Source organism: Lactuca serriola, chromosome 9 (assembly GCF_051521515.1).
Source record: "Lactuca serriola cultivar US96UC23 chromosome 9, Lser_US96UC23_V15, whole genome shotgun sequence".
In the NCBI taxonomy this organism is placed as follows: domain Eukaryota; kingdom Viridiplantae; phylum Streptophyta; class Magnoliopsida; order Asterales; family Asteraceae; genus Lactuca; species Lactuca serriola.
Window position 1 is genome coordinate 157,016,459 of NC_136416.1, and position 20,772 is coordinate 157,037,230.

The 20,772-nt window shown below is 35.2% G+C and overlaps 2 protein-coding genes and 1 long non-coding RNA gene across 3 annotated transcripts; 1 reads left to right on the forward strand and 2 right to left on the reverse strand.

The window, feature by feature from the left end:
• Positions 1-10,845: 10,845 nt before the first annotated feature.
• On the forward strand, positions 10,846-14,038 carry LOC145072149 (heat shock cognate protein 80). The gene is made up of 3 exons (XM_079018535.1): positions 10,846-11,072; positions 11,809-11,950; positions 12,046-14,038. The coding sequence occupies exons 1-3, from the start codon at positions 10,950-10,952 to the stop codon at positions 13,875-13,877; spliced, it is 2,097 nt and encodes a 698-aa protein (XP_078874661.1). The 5' UTR covers positions 10,846-10,949; the 3' UTR covers positions 13,878-14,038.
• Positions 13,940-15,379, reverse strand: LOC145072150 (uncharacterized). Its single transcript, XR_013690935.1, has 2 exons — positions 15,187-15,379; positions 13,940-14,959 (listed from the first exon to the last, which is right to left on the reverse strand). It is a non-coding gene; the product is annotated as an uncharacterized LOC145072150 (long non-coding RNA).
• A 2,168-nt stretch (positions 15,380-17,547) lies between these two features.
• LOC145075144 (uncharacterized) lies at positions 17,548-19,159 on the reverse strand. The gene is made up of 5 exons (XM_079021444.1): positions 19,021-19,159; positions 18,370-18,430; positions 18,112-18,263; positions 17,954-18,029; positions 17,548-17,860 (listed from the first exon to the last, which is right to left on the reverse strand). Exons 2-5 carry the CDS (start codon positions 18,416-18,418, stop codon positions 17,673-17,675), a joined length of 465 nt encoding a protein of 154 aa, XP_078877570.1. The 5' UTR covers positions 18,419-18,430; positions 19,021-19,159; the 3' UTR covers positions 17,548-17,672.
• Between the last annotated feature and the right edge of the window lie 1,613 nt (positions 19,160-20,772).

Genomic DNA, 20,772 nt, shown 5'->3' on the forward strand with positions numbered 1-20,772 from the left:
TGACTAGTGGAGGGTCGTTAGCCGAACGGGTAGGATAGGACAAAACCTTCCATTATAAGTATAATGAAATACACAAGTAACTAAATATTTTACAAATTCCCAATCTTAGTTACTTAGGCAAAAGTGAATTGATGCAATTCCATGAAATTACACTTTGTGCCCTTGCGAAGACGTTAGTGGAGCGTGTGTGGTTAACCGACACACTAAATGGTTCTAAGCAAAGGTAGCAAAGGGTGACTCAATGTTTGTCATAGTTCGGTGTAGCGTGTTTGGTTTACCGGCACATCGAATAGGTGACTGTAACATGTGAGGGCACCATGTAAGTTTGCATGGTTATTCACACCCGCTTTGTGATCCTCGGCATCCCAGTCACAAACTAGAGGGGCATATCGAGATTTAAACATGCCATTGAAATGTTCAATGAATCTCAAAGGATCTAGGAGTTTTCATAGATTTAAAACTTAAATTTCTTTTTCGTTTTTCATGGTGGAAATTAGTGAATCGTCATTCACTTACCTTCAAATATTCTGCAACTAGATTACGGCATCCCTTTTCTAGGTTGTAGCGTATTGTGTTGGATCCTAGCCTTAGTATCTCGTTTGGGTGATTTACTAAGGACTCAATCAATCGACTAACTTGAATTCGTTTTCTCCCGTTTTGTAGATGTCAAAGTTCGACATCTATGGTCTTCCCAAATCCCGTGGAACAAGCATTCCACATGAAGACGATATTTCACAATTCGATTGAGGAACAAGAAATCATACTTCACTTCCTCCACCTCCTCCAATTATTCTCCCTAACCCACAAGTTCGAAGGCTTGAAAGGTTCAAGCTCACTCAAGCCCTTTTGGCAAGTAAACATAAAGAAGGAAAGTCGGTGTGTGCACACGTCCTATGGATGAAGTCACACATTGATAGGTTAAGAATGTTGGGATCCGTTGTCTGTGAGGAGATGGCTGTTGACTGGGTTCTTCAGTCACTTCCTAACTCATATAGTGAGTTCGTAAGAGAGTACTATATGATGAACTGCGACGTGAACCTTATAGATCTCACCTATATGCTTATTGCTGCTGAATCAGCAATGGTTTGGCGTAAAAGAAAAGCAAAGTTGATTGGTGAATCTTCCTTCAAGACCTCTATGGATATAGACAATGGCAACGAAAGACATGTTATGATCGAAACGTTTGATCATAAGAGAAAAGCAATGTCTGAAGTAGTTCCATGTCCTGTTCCAAAAGAGTTAATTTGCTTTTATTGCCAAGAGAAGGGGAATTGGAGACGAAGCTGCCCTATTTACCTAAGAGATCTAAGAGATGGGAGAGTCAAAACGTATGGCTCTGCTTTAGGTAAAATCCATTGACTAACTCTTTAAGCTTCTATTCTAGATTCTTGATACATAATGTGATAAGATTACAATTGATGTTTTGTAGGACCGAAGAAAAGAAAGGAAGCTTAAGGGAAGAAGTGAGCAGAATCTAACCATGAAGGAATGGATTTCGATCGCATTACTTGAAGATTAGATTCTTGAGCTACTACTTAGAGTTATAATTAGATTGCTAAGAAAGATGTATTAGCGTAGTTTTTCAATGAATTGCATTGTAAGGACAAATATTTCCGCAATAAAATAAATTTTGATTTTATATTATTTATTTATCCTTGCAATGGCGTATATGAAAAATTGATGTTTGAATGTTTCTAATATTAGCAATAATGGATTTGATTCTTAATTATGGAATTTACCAAATATGGAGAGTTTCTCATCGCCCAAGTTTCAATTGGACAGAAACTTGGAATCATGCAACTTGGTTGCACGATGAATGAGAAATTTCATATTTGGAAATTAGACTAATTCATTGACAAAGTGTCAAGTGAAGGACTAGGAGATCGAGTACGCAAAGTTGCGTGTTGATCAAGTCCACCATAAGAGTAACAAAGATATTCGTCATGATTTGCTAAAGGTTTAGTAAATTATGATTATACTTACAAGATTAAGTGTAATTCTGAATTGATTGAAAAATTTTAAATCAATAGCATAACGAATAAGAAGAATAAAGTAGGCAGAAAGATAAACATTTCTCCATTATAAGAAGAAGGGAGAGTAGCTTTTATGCTTTATGATAGGTCTTAATGATTAAGAACCATATCTCAATTGATCCTCTAAGTGAGTCTTAGTACAATTGTATGTCTAAGAAGAGGAATCAAGAATTGAAGAAATGGTTAAATCAAGAAGTCAGTCGTACTTCGTTCCAAAACAAGTCTTAGAGTTAAGATTATAACATTGAGTGAAAAGTATCAAGAAGGTTTATAACATTCACCAAATGTGGAAAGTTGTGATGTCTAGGATAAGACAAAGACCAACTAGGACCAATTTATGAAGTATTTTGATAAAAACCACACTAACTCTTGAATATTTGTTTGTCAAGAAATGTTTATTGACAAGAGAATCTTATATGTCAAGGAGTCAGTGGGAATCTTAATGGTCTTGAAAGGTTTCAAGAACAAATCAAAATAAACCTTATCGATCATCACTAGCACACGAGTTGAGGTTTACAACCTATCATGTTGACACTATTTTGTTTATGTGCCATTCCAATTGAGTTAATTATGAATGTGAGTTCTATGAGTTCTCATTTGAACGCATAAAAGGCAGGCACCTTGATCAATGGAAAATACATTGATAGCAAAGGGTGAGCTGCTTAACTACTTGGAAGACATGGTGGGCAACTGTGTTTCCATAAGGTAAGAAAAATCAAGATTAAGAAAGTTTGGTCCATATGAGTTTGAGTTTGTCGTAAACCTCGGTTTTGACAAATTCACATGGATAGGAACACATACACCATTAAAATCTAAGTGTCATAAGATTCCCACCTTCATGAAAATGACTGTGAGGAAATGCTTTCACTAAGAAAGATTTTAAAAAGGATAGTGATTGTGAAAAATTGTATTCTCGAATTCGATTATGGTTACGGTATCCCTTTCCATGATTTGAATTGTGAGGTTTGGCAATTAGTCTGAATTGTTTAGACACTCATTTAAGCTATATAAAGGAAAGGTGTATAAGCTTAGATAAAGGATTATCAAAGCATTAGGTATTAGAAACATGAACTTAAGAAATTCAATAAGCATTGTTTTTCTAGAAGTTAAGTTGGTTTCTGAATACATGTCAAAGCTAGTGGGAGCATAAGTGTTATGTTTATAATAATCATCATGATAGTGGGAGCATAAATGTTATGAATGTATGATTATTAAGGCAAGTATTGCAAGGTAGCAATATTAATTATAGAAAACAAGAGTCTTGCTTTGCAAAGTTGCAAGAGTTGAAAAGTTGTTTTGCTATAATTAAGGGATAGAATATTATGCTTCTTTTCAAATCTAGAGACTTAGGTTGTGGAATGTTAATAAATCTAGTCAAAGATCAACAGTGTGTTCTCGAATTTCGATTATGATTACGGCATTCGTCTTCATAGTTCGAATTATGAGAACGTAGCACATAAAATATTATGGCAGAAGATTGATAAAGTATCAAATCTTTATGTAAGACATTATGCATCGTGTCCCATACGCTTCGGGTATAGGATCGTTTGCAAATGCTATAATATTTGACCATTCTTAAATTTTCCAAATGTCTAGTGCATTTAGAGGAAAAAAGGACAAGAATCGGTTTTGACTAAGATAATTAAACAACTATCAAAGGACAATCCAAAGTTCGCCGAGGATTGGTCGCTTGTGAGTAGTTGGAAGCATGATATTGGATGGACCATATCGACATTATTATGAATAGAAAAGATTCTATTAAGAATGAGTTGTCATATGGAAAAATATGGAAGTGTGTCCATATTGGGAATTGAATATTGAAAATCTATGTCTAGATTAGAAACTTTTATGCAAAAGGATGTTCAAAGGAATGTACTTTGAGTGAGAGACATCATTTCTAAGGAATTGTATTGTAACAATCTCCGATAGAGGACTTTGTAATATCATTGGCAATAGTCATTGTGACTTTAGTGCAGTGATATTACAAAAGGATCGTTGCATAAAATGTTAGAATCTAACATATTCTATAAGTGGCAAGAATTTGATATTCTTTCGCTTATGAAAAAGGATTTGGAGTTGTGAAATGAGTATGATTGGAAATGTGTTCATTTGATCTATTTTACAAAGTAAGAACCATAGGTAAACATTGTGTGTATGCTGGGAGCATGGGACAAGTGTTGTAATAATTCAAGTAAGAACTTGATTACCCGAAACAACAAATGATGAGTAATCAATATGGTGATAAATAAAAGTTGTTTTATTTATGCTCAAAGGTTTGAGGCCATATGGGATTAGTATTATTCTTGTGTTTCACTTTGCATGTTTTGACTTCCTGAATAATTTAATTGGTTAAGAACAGTCAAATTATTCGAACGGGCCACAGTCGTTCATATGTTGGAAGTAGGTATGAATAAATATTGTCGTGAATTGGTGTGTGGATTGTCTGAAGAGTATTAGACATAAGCAAATGTTTGCTGCGACGTTCATGAGTGCTTATGAATATGATTTGAGCATTGGATTAAACCCACGCTCACTTGGATCACTTCATGAATTGTATCACGAGTGATTGGTGAGACGATAACATCTTATATTCTTGAAACCGAGATGTGTGAGTTGTATCTTGCAAAACGGTTGCACATTGATAATATGTAAACGCACCAGTAACTTGGTATTATAAAACATATTGTTGTGTGTGATTCGGTGAGTGAGTGCAAGCGAGCATTGAATCAAAATTTATCCGTTCCTTTTATCCAAAGTAGGATAAAAGCGATATCTTTGGGCCCCTCGATGATTTAGTGATGACAAACGTAAATGCTCGGCCGGGCTAGGGCTAATTTGATTTGTTCAATTAGTCAGTCGTCATAAATCAGAAGTCGAGAAATAGTACAGAGAGAATGATTAGAAATCATGTCTTATATGATATCTAGAATGGAGGAATATATGATCCCTTATCTAAAGGACACGCGTATCTGATAGGATCAGAGTTGACAACGGCTTTGGAAAGCTACGATTGCGGATCAGGATCTGAAGTCATATGCATAACAGTTATTAGACTTATCCAAGTGGGATATTGTTGGATTAGTGTCTAAGTCCATAACTATTTTGGTATGTACTTGACCCGATGGTGCATGGTCCTTTTGGGTTGCCTTCACCAAAGCAACTTGATAGGATGAATCATGGAGAGAAAGGATTAAATATGATTTATTAATATCGTATGAGAATAATATATTAAAGGAGAAATCATATTGTTTAATTAATATTAGTCAAGAATTAATTGGTAATTAGTTTTGTGACTAAAAGAGATTAATTAAACTCAAGGGACTGAAATTGTAATTATAAGATAATTGCAATTTGGGCTATGGATTGCCTTATATTAAGGAGTGGACGATTTCTATGGGGAACCCCATTAGAAATCCTCCAAGGCCTTTAAGGAAAGGAGTTCATGGGTTGCTTAGGGCTTAAGCATCCAAATTAGGGTTTCCTTGTTAGATAACCCTAATAGCCTCACTATATATAGAGCCCTTATGCCCCATAAACGTGGACAAGCTTCCTTCTAGGGTTTCCACATGTTTTGGGCAGCCTCCTTCTCTTATCTTCTTCATCCTATTGCTCTTGGTGTTTGTGAACCATTAGAGGAGTGACATTTGTGACTCTAAGCTTTCTAAAGTCATTACAAGGAGGATTTGAGATTGTTATTGCTACATAACAATCAAGGTATGATCTAAACCCTAATTATATGTTGTATTGATTATCATATGCTAGAACTAGGGTTTATAGTCTTGGATAAATTGCATGTACAATAGAGAAACCTAGATCCAAGCATTAGGGTTTGTATGAGCACATAGGATGTTCTTATAGCTAAAACCCACCAGGAACAACTAGGTAGGATCATATCAGAGGTAGACTCCGTTTGGTATACAAAGTATACTGTTTGGAAATCCCACTTTAAACACCTCACTAAATCAACAATATACATCATCTCTGTAAGTAGAATCAATGATAAATCGTATTATAGGCTCATAATAATGACTATGACTATAATTAAAAGTTACACGTGAATCAAACAAGTGTAGCTTAACTTACAAAGTTTTTTTTAGAGAAAACTAGGAAATTACGCGGGCAAAATCTCAATCTGAAATCTCTATATCCGAAGACGCTTCAGGGCATCGCTAAAGTAGCCGAAAGCTAGTATCAGGGGAGTTCCAGAGGATTTGTGTGGGAATAGTGTGAGGAGAATGTTGGAAATCAAAGGTATTTATAGGCTAAAAAGCAGTGCATGCCGCGCACCCTGACTATGCACACCGCACAAATTGTCAGAAGAGGCGACATGGCAACTTCTAAGTGGTGACACGTGTCGAATTCTTGTGGGATGTTGGATGCACATCGCGCATGCGTTCGGCGCGCACGACTGCGTGCAAAGAATTCTTATTTCCTTAAAAATTCATATCTTCTTCGTACGAGCTTCGTTTTCGACTCATTTTATATCCACATGTAACTATTGATGATATCTACAACTTTCATTTAGACTATGTCGACTAATTTTGACTTTATTTTTTAAATTATATTTTTAACAAGCTTTAAATGTTAAAATCCGTTAAAAATCCATAACTCTCTCATATGATATTAGTTATTGACTGTCTTTATATCGATAGATAGGTATTGACTAGATCTTCAACTCTCATTTAGATTGTTTTTCCTAATAATCGAACGATTTTCAATTTCGATTTATGAGCCGTATACTGCTACACTGAAACTTTGAAAAATCATAACTTCATTTCACGAAGTCAGATTTGAATGTTTTCTATATTCCTGTTATCGGTTTAACGACTACTATGACTTTCATTTAAATTATTTTCCCTAAATAATCTTCTATTGTAAATACATTTTTATCGTCGTGACGAGTAACTATCCTATTGTTCTTTAATCGTCTAGCCATATCTTGTGAGCGTTACAATTATCTCCCCTTAGGATGATTACGTCCCGGAATCATCAGCAAAACATGACATTGAATAATGATTATGTACGTTACCTTTCCATCCTAGATAATAATCGTAACTCTTATATACTTCCCAATGAGTATTATACCCTTAGTCTTCTTAGTTGCGGATGATGCTCAAGCTTGCATACGCCCTTCCTTCTAAATTCGATCTTTATCGTAGACTCCTGCTCCTTCTAGAATAGACTTAACCTAAGATAAGATCTTTAAGAATTCGATTGAAAAAAGAAATGGAAGGGCACCTTATTCTGACCTCATGAGGTAAGGCAAATCTATCCACCAAATTGAAGGCATTCGAGAAATCCACAAAAAGCATTGCAAGAGACCCATCATCATGACGTGCACTCAACACCCTATTGACACTATGAATGACAACTTTAATGCCACCCGACACACATACTCCAAATTAAAGGTCATTAAGGTATCGTGTCATTTTTTACCAACGCCTTTCATAGAAATCTTTGAAACCAAACGCCTCCATACAGTGCCCACAACAATGTGATGGATTCCATTTTCAGATTTACGAGCGGAGTAAGAGGTGCAAACGTTAAAAATTATGCCAGACACGACGAACATCTTCCCCTAGCCAAAGATTAACCATTACGGTGATGTCATGCAAGAGATATGTGGCTATGGCAGACCCTCCCCACATAGAGCATCCAAAATGTGTTGAGCTCTCAAGTTGTCTCTCCCACATGAAGTTCCTAGGAAACGACTTAATGCAACCATGGACATTGTCAGTCACTACTATAAAGGGAGGCTCATAATAAGTGGTGCTCGACATGGATGAGGGTGGTTTGTATGGACGCTTAGCCTCTAAAGCTTTGATGGTATCACTTCCGTATGAAGCAACACCCGAGGAGCATAACACTTTCTCTAATGCTGTAAAACGCCCATCTGCAACAGTACGAAGACATTACCTGATGTTGGTGTTGCCCTTTGTTCTGTCCTCCTGAAGGTGATCTGCTCCTTGACCAGATGAGCCAAGACACGCATTGTCGAACATATTCTCAACTAGTGTGACAATATCGTCCTATTCCCTTATGTAGCTAAAGTGGTCAATATAAAACGATTTTGTAAGGATTTTCTGTCCCCATACCTACTTTCCTATCTATTCTTAGGCTTGAACACCTGTAAAATGCATCGGGGAATAAACAATACCCTAACCCATGATCCAACAGACTCGGGGCGATCGACCACCTTGTTAAGAACTGCTTACAACGTCTGAGAGAAAACCATATGACGACTATGAGGGATACTTTTGACGGTCATAATAGGTTCCTTGAAAACACGATCAAGCACCTCAACATCCAAAGGAACTACTCTTTGTTGTTCTAGTAGTCGTCTTTGTTGAGAATCTGAATGTGATTTATAAGGTTCGTCGTATCATTGCAAAACTTATTGTTTATTTTGTTTGTTCTGAATGATAAACGGGAAGTCATATTGTTTTTCTATTAGAATATCATTAGATATTGGCTACTAATTAAAAATACTTATGCCGCAATAAATATAGTAATAAATGGATATCAATTTTATTAATGAGCTTATCTTTTAATTTAAAAAATTTTAAATTAAAGTTTATTGGTTTCTTTTGTTTATTTATTTGAATTATTTGTTTAAATTTAAAAGATAAAAAACATTTTAATTTTAGTAATTCATTTTTTTTTAGTTTCTTATAAATTCAAAGTTTTCAATTATTTATATATTCATATTTAACTTTTTTTTTTTTTTTTTTTTTTGGTTAAATTAACCCATGTAATACATAGGTAGTACCAAAATAAAAAAACAAAAAAACTATAAAAATATAAAACATCTTATATTTTGGGAAATGGACTTAATAAGGTAATTAACTTTTCGGTTTGTTCACATCTGGGTAACTATCTTTTTTTTGTACACATCTAGGTAACGAACTTTTTAGAAGTGTTCACATATGACCATTATGACCGGCTGTAGCAGGTTACATCCGGTCATAACCAATCATAATGGTCATATGCGAACACTTTCATAAAGTTCGTTACCTAGATGTGTACAAAAAAAAGATAGTTACTCAGATGTGAACAAACCGAAAAGGTAACAGTAAAATACACGAAAGGTCCCTGTAGTTTGGGTAATTTGTGCGTTTGGTCCATAACTTATTTTTTGAACTTAGATGATCCCTACTATTTATTTTTGTTGTGCATTTGGTCCATGTCCTACCTCAAAAGACTATTGTGCCCTTTTATTTTTTTAAATTTGTTTTCTTATTTATGTATTTATTTTTTATATATTAAAAAAAATTAATAGACTCCGCATATCTGCATCTCCTCACCCTAAACCTGAAACCACATTTGAGAAATTTAAGTTGGGTCCCACTAGTCACCATCCCATCTCTCATCATCCTCAGCTTTTATTTCCTTTCCATCTTTAGTGATATTGATGTATTCATCATCCCTTATTTTTTCGGTCCTTCAACTTCGACGAACCAACCCACAACCCATTGTCTCTTCATTGAATTTTCCATCACCACAACCCAATAAAAGGGTGATGGTGTTGGTTCGCCGGAGTTGAAGGATCGAAAAAAAAGGGATAATTAAAACGTTGATATCATTAAAGATGGAGATGAAAGAAAATTTGAGTATGATGATATATAGAATGGTGACTGGTGAGATCAAGCTTAAATTTCTCGAATGTGGTTTTAGGTTTAGCGTGATGTGATACATATATGTAGGGTTTATTAATTTTTTTAAATATATAAAAAATTAATACACAAATAAGAAAATTAATTAAAAAATAAATTAAAAAATAAATTAAAAAATGACACAATAGTCTTTTGAGGTAAAACAAGGACCAAACACACAACAAAAATACACGGTAGGGATCATCCAAGTTAAAAAAAAAGTTAGGGACCAAACGCACAAATTACCCAAACTACAGGGACCATTCGTGTAATTTATTCTTATCTTTTCGGTTTGTTTACATCTAGGTAACGAACTTTTTGGAAGTGTTCACATATGACCATTATGACCAGTTATGTAATGAACTTTTCGGTTTGTTCACATCTGAGTAACTATCTTTTTTTTGTACACATGTACGTAACGAACTTTTTGGAAGTGTTCACATATGACCGGTTATGATCGGATGTAACCTGCTACAGCTGGTCATAATGTTCATATGTGAATACTTCCAAAAAGTTCGTTACCTACATGCGTATAAAAAAAGATAGTTACACAGATATGAACAAACTGAAAAGTTAATTACCTTATTAAGTCCGTTACCCTTCTATTTTAGAATGTTTAAATCTAAAATGATAATGAATGGGAACCAATTGGAAGTGCAAATCACGCAAAGGAAGCCAGAAATGGACCACACTACGTTGATCTATCTTGCAAAATTTGGTTGTTATAATTCCAAAAAATATTCGTTCTTGTACATTTATATACTAATTTCAGTTAATATACTTTGCAAATTGGATTACAAATTTGGTTGTTATAATTCCATATATATATATATATATATATATATATATATATATATATATATATATATATATATATATAATTAGATTTTTATCTAAACATTCTTTTCTATCAGCAAACCATTTTAAAGGTTGTATTTATTTGATTATACGAGACAAGATGCACTAAATTCTTAGAGTGACAAAGTGGTCTAAAATCGAATAAAAAGCATATATTCTAAGGCATGTATGCAAATATCGAAACTTAAGGGTCACATTTAATTTACATAATCAAAAGTCATCGGTCGTCCTGTATAGAAGGATCTAGAATAACCTCCCGTCAACAAACCCTAACTCCACGGGTCATTATATATATATCCTTTCCGCCTCCTCTCTCGATCTACTCCATCATCGAGTTCTCACTGCCTAACATTCAAAATCTCTTTCTTCTCCTCTGCGATTCTTTGTTTATTAAGTAAACTTGTCAATGGGGGACACAGAGACGTTTGCCTTTCAGGCAGAGATCAACCAGTTGTTGAGTCTTATCATCAACACCTTTTACAGCAACAAGGAGATCTTTCTCCGTGAGCTCATCAGTAACTCATCCGATGTAAGTCTTCCTCTCGCTTTTGTTTCCTGATTACACTAGTGGATCGTTTATCTATGGCCTTTTAACTTGTCCGATCTCATTCCTATATGTTGTTAATTTTATTTGTGAGTTTTTTCCCATGCTTTATGTATGTTCTGTCTCTTTGTATCCGTTGAGCATAGGTTATGATTTAAACTAATATGATTCGACAATTAAACGTTTATTGATTTTCATAGATCTATTATGCTAATTGTGCTTTTCTCATAGCTGTCTGTTATCTGTGCTAAAATGTACCGGAGGTTGTAGGTTGTAGTTAATATACCATATGACTGCTTCAACTACCTAGCGAAGTGTTGTATAAGCTATAACCTTGTCTAAGAAGGTGCTAAGCTTCGTTTAATTTACCTGACGGTTTTCAATTCCTTTGTTTCTGGTGGCTTTTGTAACAAGTTAGTAGAGGAAAAATCATGTCCAGTAACTACCCAATAATATAGCCTAATAAGTAGTTTGATTACTCTCGATTGTTAAGTGTTTTTACAATTGTCTACATTTCTAGATGTAAACGTGTATGTTTGCAGTATTTAGGTTCAAACAAGTATGTTCTTTGTTGTAGTTGAAGTGTATGGTCTCCGTGTATATATACGTGTATGTCTATGTCTTTCTTCATGCAATTTTGTCATCTGCATTCTAATTTGGATGTTATTCTTGTTATGACCATTTCTTAAAAATGTAACCTAACATCGAACATTCTTTATAGGCTCTGGACAAGATTCGCTTTGAGAGCTTGACTGATAAGAGTAAGCTAGATGGGCAGCCTGAGCTTTTCATCCATATTATCCCCGACAAAGCTTCAAACACATTGACCATCATTGATAGCGGAGTTGGAATGACCAAGGCTGGTGAGTAATTTTATAATCCAAACTCTACCTGTCTCTTTATAATCTGTTTAACTTTTATGAAACTCTCCTGTAACAATTTTTAATTACAATCTCAGATTTGGTGAACAATTTGGGTACCATTGCAAGATCCGGAACCAAAGAGTTCATGGAAGCTATCACTGCCGGCGCTGATGTCAGCATGATTGGGCAATTCGGTGTTGGTTTCTACTCTGCTTACTTGGTTGCCGACAAAGTTGTGGTGACAACCAAGCACAATGATGATGAGCAGTATGTCTGGGAGTCTCAAGCCGGAGGGTCATTCACAGTGACTCGTGATACTTCTGGTGAAGTCCTTGGAAGAGGGACTAAAATGACACTTTACTTGAAAGAAGACCAGCTTGAATACCTTGAAGAGCGCAGGCTGAAAGATCTGATCAAGAAACACTCAGAGTTCATCAGCTACCCAATCTCTCTATGGGTTGAGAAGACCACAGAAAAAGAAATCTCTGATGATGAAGACGAAGAAGAGAAGAAGGATGAGGAAGGCAAGGTTGAGGAAGTTGATGAAGAGAAGGAGAAGGAAGAGAAGAAGAAGAAGACAATCAAGGAAGTGTCTCATGAATGGTCTTTGGTCAACAAACAGAAACCAATCTGGATGAGGAAGCCAGAAGAGATTACAAAGGAAGAGTATGCTGCTTTCTACAAGAGTCTGACAAATGACTGGGAGGAGCATTTGAACGTGAAGCATTTTTCAGTTGAAGGTCAACTGGAATTCAAAGCCATTCTTTTTGTTCCCAAAAGAGCACCTTTCGATCTCTTCGACACCAAAAAGAAGCCAAACAACATCAAGCTTTATGTTCGTCGTGTCTTCATCATGGACAACTGTGAAGAGCTGATTCCGGAGTATTTGAGTTTCGTAAAGGGAATCGTTGATTCCGAGGATCTTCCTCTTAACATCTCCAGAGAGATGTTGCAACAAAACAAGATCCTGAAGGTGATCCGCAAGAATTTGGTGAAGAAGTGTGTGGAGCTTTTCCAGGAGATTGCTGAGAACAAGGAGGATTATGCCAAGTTCTACGAGGCTTTCTCCAAGAATTTGAAGCTTGGAATCCATGAGGATTCTACAAACAAAACCAAGTTGGCTGAATTACTTCGTTACCATTCCACCAAAAGTGGAGATGAGATGACAAGCTTGAAGGACTATGTTACCAGAATGAAGGAGGGGCAAAGCGACATTTACTACATCACAGGTGAAAGCAAGAAGGCAGTGGAGAACTCTCCATTCCTTGAGAAGCTGAAGAAGAAGGGGATTGAGGTTTTGTACATGGTGGACGCCATTGATGAGTATGCAGTTGGCCAGTTGAAGGAGTTTGAGGGGAAGAAGCTTGTTTCTGCAACCAAAGAAGGTCTGAAACTTGATGAGAGTGAAGACGAGAAGCAGAAGCAGGATGCATTGAAGGAGAAGTTTGAAGGTCTTTGCAAGGTGATAAAGGATGTGTTGGGAGACAAGGTGGAGAAGGTGGTTGTTTCGGATCGTGTGGTGGATTCTCCATGCTGTTTGGTGACAGGTGAATACGGGTGGACAGCAAACATGGAGAGAATCATGAAGGCACAGGCTCTGAGGGATTCAAGCATGGCTGGATACATGTCTAGCAAGAAGACGATGGAGATCAACCCTGAGAACTCTATCATGGAGGAGTTGAGAAAGAGAGCTGAGGCTGATAAGAATGACAAGTCAGTGAAGGATTTGGTGCTTTTGCTGTTTGAGACTTCGTTGCTGACATCAGGATTCAGCCTGGATGAGCCAAACACTTTTGGAAACAGGATTCACAGGATGTTGAAGCTTGGTTTGAGCATTGATGAGGACACTGTCGATGGCGATGCTGACATCCCTGCCCTTGAGGAGGCTGATGTTGATGCTGAGAGCAAGATGGAAGAGGTCGACTAATCTCCCAAATTAACAAAACCTTCTTCTTACATTACCTTGCTTTCTTTATAAACATGCTCTAGTTCTTTTTTGTTTTGCGACACTTCTTTTTTTAAATGTTTTTGAACAAGATATGCTATCAGGTTTTTTATTTTATTTTTATGAATCACGAATTTAGTTTATCTATATCTATTATACATACAAAAAATACCATATGGTATGATTGATTGGCTTGGCTTCATTTACACGTATCCTCATCTCCCTGTCAAAAAAAATAGTGTCTATATAGTAAAAGTGAAATAGAGAAGGAAGCCAAATGGTTTTTTGTTTAAAAGTAAACTTGAGATGAGATATTGAAAAGTTCCTTGTTTTTCAAGAGAGAAGATGTGTAAGAAGTATGAACCATGTTTCTCCATTCTCGGTGGTGAATCTTTCATTCTTTCCATCATGTTGTTGTGTGTGAGCTTCCTCAAACGTGAACAAAGAAAAATCTGTCTGTACCCACCCACCCATTTAAGAAACGAAAATTATTCATGTTGATGGAGTTACTATTAACTAAATTAGGAAACGAAAATTAATCAAAATAACATTCCTCAAACGTGAACAAAGAAAAATCTCTCTTTCTCTCTCTGAACAAATGTTGGTAGAAAACACAAGAAGCAAATCTTAATTAATATATACCGAAAAACATAAATTCAGTCTATGCATTTAAACAATGCCAACTGAAACTTTTCCTGCATTCCAATATAATCTAAACTTATATAGATAAATATTTTCCAATATAAATGAAATGTAATAATTAATGATTTTTTGTAATATAAATTAAACTTATAAAACAAAGAGATTGTTTTACTCAAAACTGTCTAGCTATCAATTGCTGGATCATGAAGCAAAGCAGGTGATTGTTTTACTCAATTCTAGATCACAGGAGTAGAGAGATAATAAACACATAAAATTTGATCATCTCCTATTGTTGTTGAATCGAAATCACAGACGTTGCTGTGGAATCAAAATCACAATATAAGATCCAAGATTTATGATCTAACTTGATTTCACATTGGAGATCTGTTTCAATTTAGAAAATCATAAAATTTGATCATCTCCTGTCACAAACGATTTCTGTTAGTACACAAACAATGCAAGATTGAATGGTAATAACGATCACAATACAAGATCCATCTAACTTGATTTCACATTGGAGATCTGTTTCTGTTTCAATACAAACTGATTATGTATGTGATTCATACCCATCCATTCATCCATATGAAGAAATCATATTTTGGGTATCGTTATAGAAAATCATAAAGAATAGAGTTGAAGCAATTCATACCTTATGGAACCGAAATCAGGAATGGAATGGTACACTGGTCACGAGGGAGTTATAGAAAGAGCATATGGGATGGGGATGGAGAGAACATGCATGTGAGTGGCCTTGTTGTCTGATTTATTTTCTTGTGCCAGATCCATCTATCTGCCAAATGGCCCAAGAAAGCACTACACTTGGACTTTGGCTACACCATGTGCCCAATGCCCACAGCACAATCAATATGATTTTGCTTTTTTTTTTAATCAATAAAAAGTTATGTTATAGACTTGAGTTTTGTGGGTTTAGTATAAGAAAAGGAAAAAATGGATTAAAATAGGAGTAGTTCTTTTTAAGAAAAAATAGATTAAATTATAGTATACTAGAACGTATATATTGGTTTTTGTCTGGATTGTTATTTTTTTCTTTCTAAAATAGGTCTTGCAATTTTTTTATTTTTAATTTATTTTTCAAGTTGGCTTTTCTACTAGGTTTACCGGTTATCTGGAATGGAACTGGTAAAAAAACTTTGAAAAAATCCTCCTTTTTTTCTTCACATTTGACAATGTATTTTTTATTAGAATCATTTTCAATCTTAAAAGTGATTTAATCCATAACTATGCCATTATATTTTTTCAAGACTCAATTTTGTTTCCATTTGAATTTTTTTTCCTATGTTCTTAGGCCGGAGGGAGTTGCCCTCACTAGGGACTCGCCTCTAGCTCACTAAAGGTTGCCAAACCCATTCCCTTGAAACGCGCTAAAGAAGTCGCAAAAAATGGCTCGTCAAACATATAACGAGAGGGAAGAGACAAAGAAGGAAAGGGAAATGACTTTGATTGGCTTGTTTCTTGTTTCTCTTTTATTATTATTTTTTTTCCAAAATAAAAATAAGATAACATTTTGGATGCTACCATTTTTTCCATCTTATGTGGCTTCAAAAAAATCTTATGTGGCAACATGCTAAGCATGTTACCACTTCCTACAACCTTATTGTTCAAAACGAAGTCCTAACTTTTGTTGGAAAAATGAATATTAAAACTTATTTATAGGATGTTGGAGATTGTAGCCGGTAAAGATTGGTCTAAGTTGACAGGTATCTTAGGGGATGTTTGTTGTTTGCTGACCGAGTCAGAGTTTGACACTGGGTCTGAAACTCTAACTGAAACCATATCACAAGTGGACTAACATGCTCGGGGACCATATATCGACTAAAGTAGTTGGCTTACAGCAATTTGTTACAGACGGATCAACCAATGGAATATGAAGTTGACATTGGCAGAATTGGCACATAGCAATAAGGGGAAAGGGCAATTCTCCTACTAGGGCATGAGGATAAAGATAAAGCTTTGTATAGCGAGTTTGTTTTTAAGCCTACGCAACTCTTGCAAGCTAGGAAGTTAAATGGGCATGCACTCTCTTTAATTTGAGATTTATGGATAAAATTGTGATGCTTTATAATGCTTCGGACAATTTACAATGCTTGATTTCAAGTTGAATGAACAAACTTTTAAGGGTTGATTTGAAGTTGAATGTACAACTTTTTATGCTATGCATGAAATTTTCAAGTAGAAATGACAAATTTCCTATATTTAATGAACTAAGCACTTGACAATAAAAATACAAACTAAAGAGACAAAACGTATCAAGGGCATAGCCTAAAATAGTGGTGGGATAAAACCAATCTTTGTATGATCGAATTCTTTTTTTTTTTTTTTTCCTTGTCTATATGATTTTAAAATTGTAAAAACTTAAGATCTTAACAATCATGAATATATCTTTTATATATTTTTGAAGTAAAGAGAGAAAATCAAGGAAAAATAATGGTCGGGACAGTAAAAAGAGAGTAAAGTCGACAAAAGAAAAGCGGTAAAGCGTTTTCCATTCAAGCATTTGCGCATTTTTTGTCAAAGATTCATTACTTAAAACCTATTAATACAAGTTCATACTTCAGACTATGAAATGCAATTTGTTATACACCTATACTATGTGATATTTATATGTTATATGTAACTTATTCGATCGGGGTTTACCTTATGTTAATGGATCCAATATGTAGGACAATATTTTACTAAAATGGATACGAGTTTTTGCAACTACCCACAGGTGAATGCTACAAAAATTGATCCAACAAATGAAACGACAAAAGTTACTAATAATGAAGAAATAAACTTAAAAAAATTACGACCTCAGTGTTTTGTTTTATTGTAACCCCATAAAAATGAAACGAACCAAGTCTTTTCCTTGATGCAGCCTCTCATTCCATAAGGAATCACTCATTCCATTCCTAGATCGCAAACAAATTTATAAGACCCACTCCAATGTAATCCTCAATTCTATTCCATTCTCAATTTTACTACCCTCCAACCAAAAGCAATACAAAAAAAATGTAATGAATGGCAATGCTAAAGGGTAAATTATTCATACAAAGTGCCTTTGATATTTCCTTAAAATTCACAAATAAAATATATTCCTTTAATGGAAACTATCTAGTCACATATCTTATGCAATCTTCACCTATCATCCCCATAGGCACCTTCCTTTTCTTGATCTTTCAAGAACCCTAGAAAAGCCAGGAACCCAAAAAAGAAAAACCCACCGGACCACCCACCTCCTCCACCTCCACCACCACCACCACCATCATCATCACGTGGAGGAAATCCAGTCCCTCCATCATCAAGATCCGGAGACTTCTCTTTCCCTGGTTTCATACTTCATGTTAAAAACCATTCAAACAACATGATTTGAAAATTAAAAACATATAATACAAATTCCAATTTCTTTATTATCTTACCTTGAACAGGAGCAATGGTGATTGTTGATGATTGACGTGTGACTGTTTGAGTCTGCTCTGCACCACATCTAGCATTCTGCATTTGACAAAAAACAAGATCAATAAATAAACTCCACACAAATTCTTCTAAATGTGATTTGCAATAAAAGTGAACTTACCAAAGCTGAAGCACAGATAAAAGCAGCAGATTTTAATTGTGAAATTTGTGTTTGTCTTCCAAATGTTGCAGGCTGAATGCTAAGTGGTCTAGGAGGCAACAAACAATGACCATTAGGCTTGATTTGTCCCACTTTCTGTACTTCTGATCTCACTGTAAATGAATTTATATCAAATGTTAGTTAGGATTCATGCATTTTTAGCATGTGGAACTCGATACCTCATGTTAAAACCCTAGTTTTAGCACAAAAGTATCATACCTAGCTGGGTGGTGGAGCTTGGAATCAAGCTTGCACTCAATGAGAACATCTTGATACTGACCTGAAAAACTCTAGACATTAGACCATATACTTTTACAGTATGAAGATATATGGAATCCATACAGTTTTTAGCTACAATGATTACTAATTCGTATGCTATATATATATATGTTTCAATGATGCAATCTTGAAGCTCAAACATAGTATTTTGTAAATTACTAATGCATAATTGATTCAGCATCTGAATGATGTAATTGTTGAAACCCATATAGATTTCGTTGCAAATTTTACACCAACGTCAGCGCTGATTTTAAAGTTTAAGTAAATAAAAAACGTATCCTTTAAAAACTTTAATTCTTCAAAGTCAAGAAGCAACCAGTTCTACGCCTAAACACAAAACTTTAGCTTATTTTCCTTTTCTGCAAGCTGCGAATATTCGAACTCATACGGTGAAAACAATGACACTTAAGAACTTCGTAACTTAGGCTAATCTGATTCTGATACTTTTCTTTCATTTAACAAGTAGTTCATATCTAACGTCTTACATTTCAATGAACCCAACTAGAATAGGATTATGATTACAACGAAAACAATGGTATTAGAGTGATATGATAAGAAAACATCCGAACCCTAAATCAAAACCGAATTTACCTTTTATGGAATCGAAAATCTTCTCGTTCGATTAGGGACTTTTCGGGATAAATTGTCGATGAGGAAACACGTCGCCAAGCAGATATGTGAAGGGCTTGACGGAAACCCCGTAGAGCAAGAATTGGGAAAATGGGCGATCGACTCAGAGAGAAGAAGCTGCGAGAGGATATTGCTGCCGTTTATATACCACCCGCAGGTTATTTTGTGTTCGGTTTCACCCCATGTATTAACTGCTTGTGTCAAATGTTTCCCAAAAGTAGACCTCTTAAAACTTGACACCACAACAACCGGATACGAAATTAGTGGGTTTTCCAATATTATTTATGTAAACGGGTTGATATGACATGATACGATAATTAAACGGGTAAATTTAAGGTCAAAACTGTCAAACATGACCTATATATATATATATATATATATATATATATATATATATATATATATATATATATTATAAACATATTATATATTATAGACTTGTAGGGGCCAAACTTCAAGAATTAAATGTAAAATTCAAAATTTCAGAATGACTTAATTTTACTCTTCACTGCCTATCCCTTTTGCTTCCCAACTCTAGCTATTTTTATTTTACATTCAAAACTTACTATGAATTTTGTCATTTCACCTCCTAACTCAAGTGTCTCACTTTTTCCTTTTTGTCTCTCTGATTCCTACTTTCTAACTTTTAAAATGTTTCAACCCGACATGACAACATATTTACAAGGTCTGAACCTTAACAAAAAACCCGACACAAAAATAAATAGGTTGACACGACACGATACGATAATTAAACGGGTTGAGTTAGGGTCAAGCCATCTCAACTCGTTTAATGTCTTGACACGACACGAACTTGACACGACATGACACGTTTGTCAGGTCTACCCATAAGTGTAACACCAAGTTTCAAGTATGTCTCTTAAGTATATTTATATTTCAAATTTTGGATTCCTGGTGGCCATGACGTGGTAATGGAGCCCCACGACATGGCCACAGTCAGTTGTTATGTATCGTGGTATATAGGATGTTGTCATGTTGTAGTGATCTGTTAGATTGATAGATCTATATGATTACCTGTACTTGCTGGTTATTGATTACTGTTTCTATGCGTCAACATGGTATGGTTGGGTTGAGGCGGTACTGCTTTGTGTGGTAGGCCAATAAACCTAGAAGCGGTCCAACTTCAAGTTGTAGGCTCGGGAGCGGTCCAACTACTGTAGGCCTTGCGAGGTGGTCTGGTAGACTTTAGGCTCGGTAGAGCGGTCCAGACATACTGTAGGCCTTGCAAGGGGTCCAGGAAAACTGAAGGCTTATACATATGCATGCTAGTATGTGTAGTGTTGTATGGGATATTTTGGGGGAACTCACTAAACTTTGGCTTATAGTTTGATTTCATGGTTTCAAGTACATCATATGATCAGGGTAAGGCGAAGGCATGATTGTACACATCATCCTTGGATATTATATTGGAATATGTTTTTGAATACTCTTATTTGATGATTATGTTTTTGGAAACAATGTTTTGTATGACTTACGGATTATAAAATTAGTTTCAAAAATGATTTTTTACGATGATTTTTTGGGACGTTACAACAAGTAAGAGAGCTTGTAGTTTAACCCTAATATATTCTTTATTGTGAAATTTTAATCCATTCGGTCTAATAATAATATCATGCCAAAGTACACGTTTTAGAGGGTGTTCCTGTTTTAATTATCGCTATTGAATTAACTGTTTCATCAAAGTTATGAATAGTC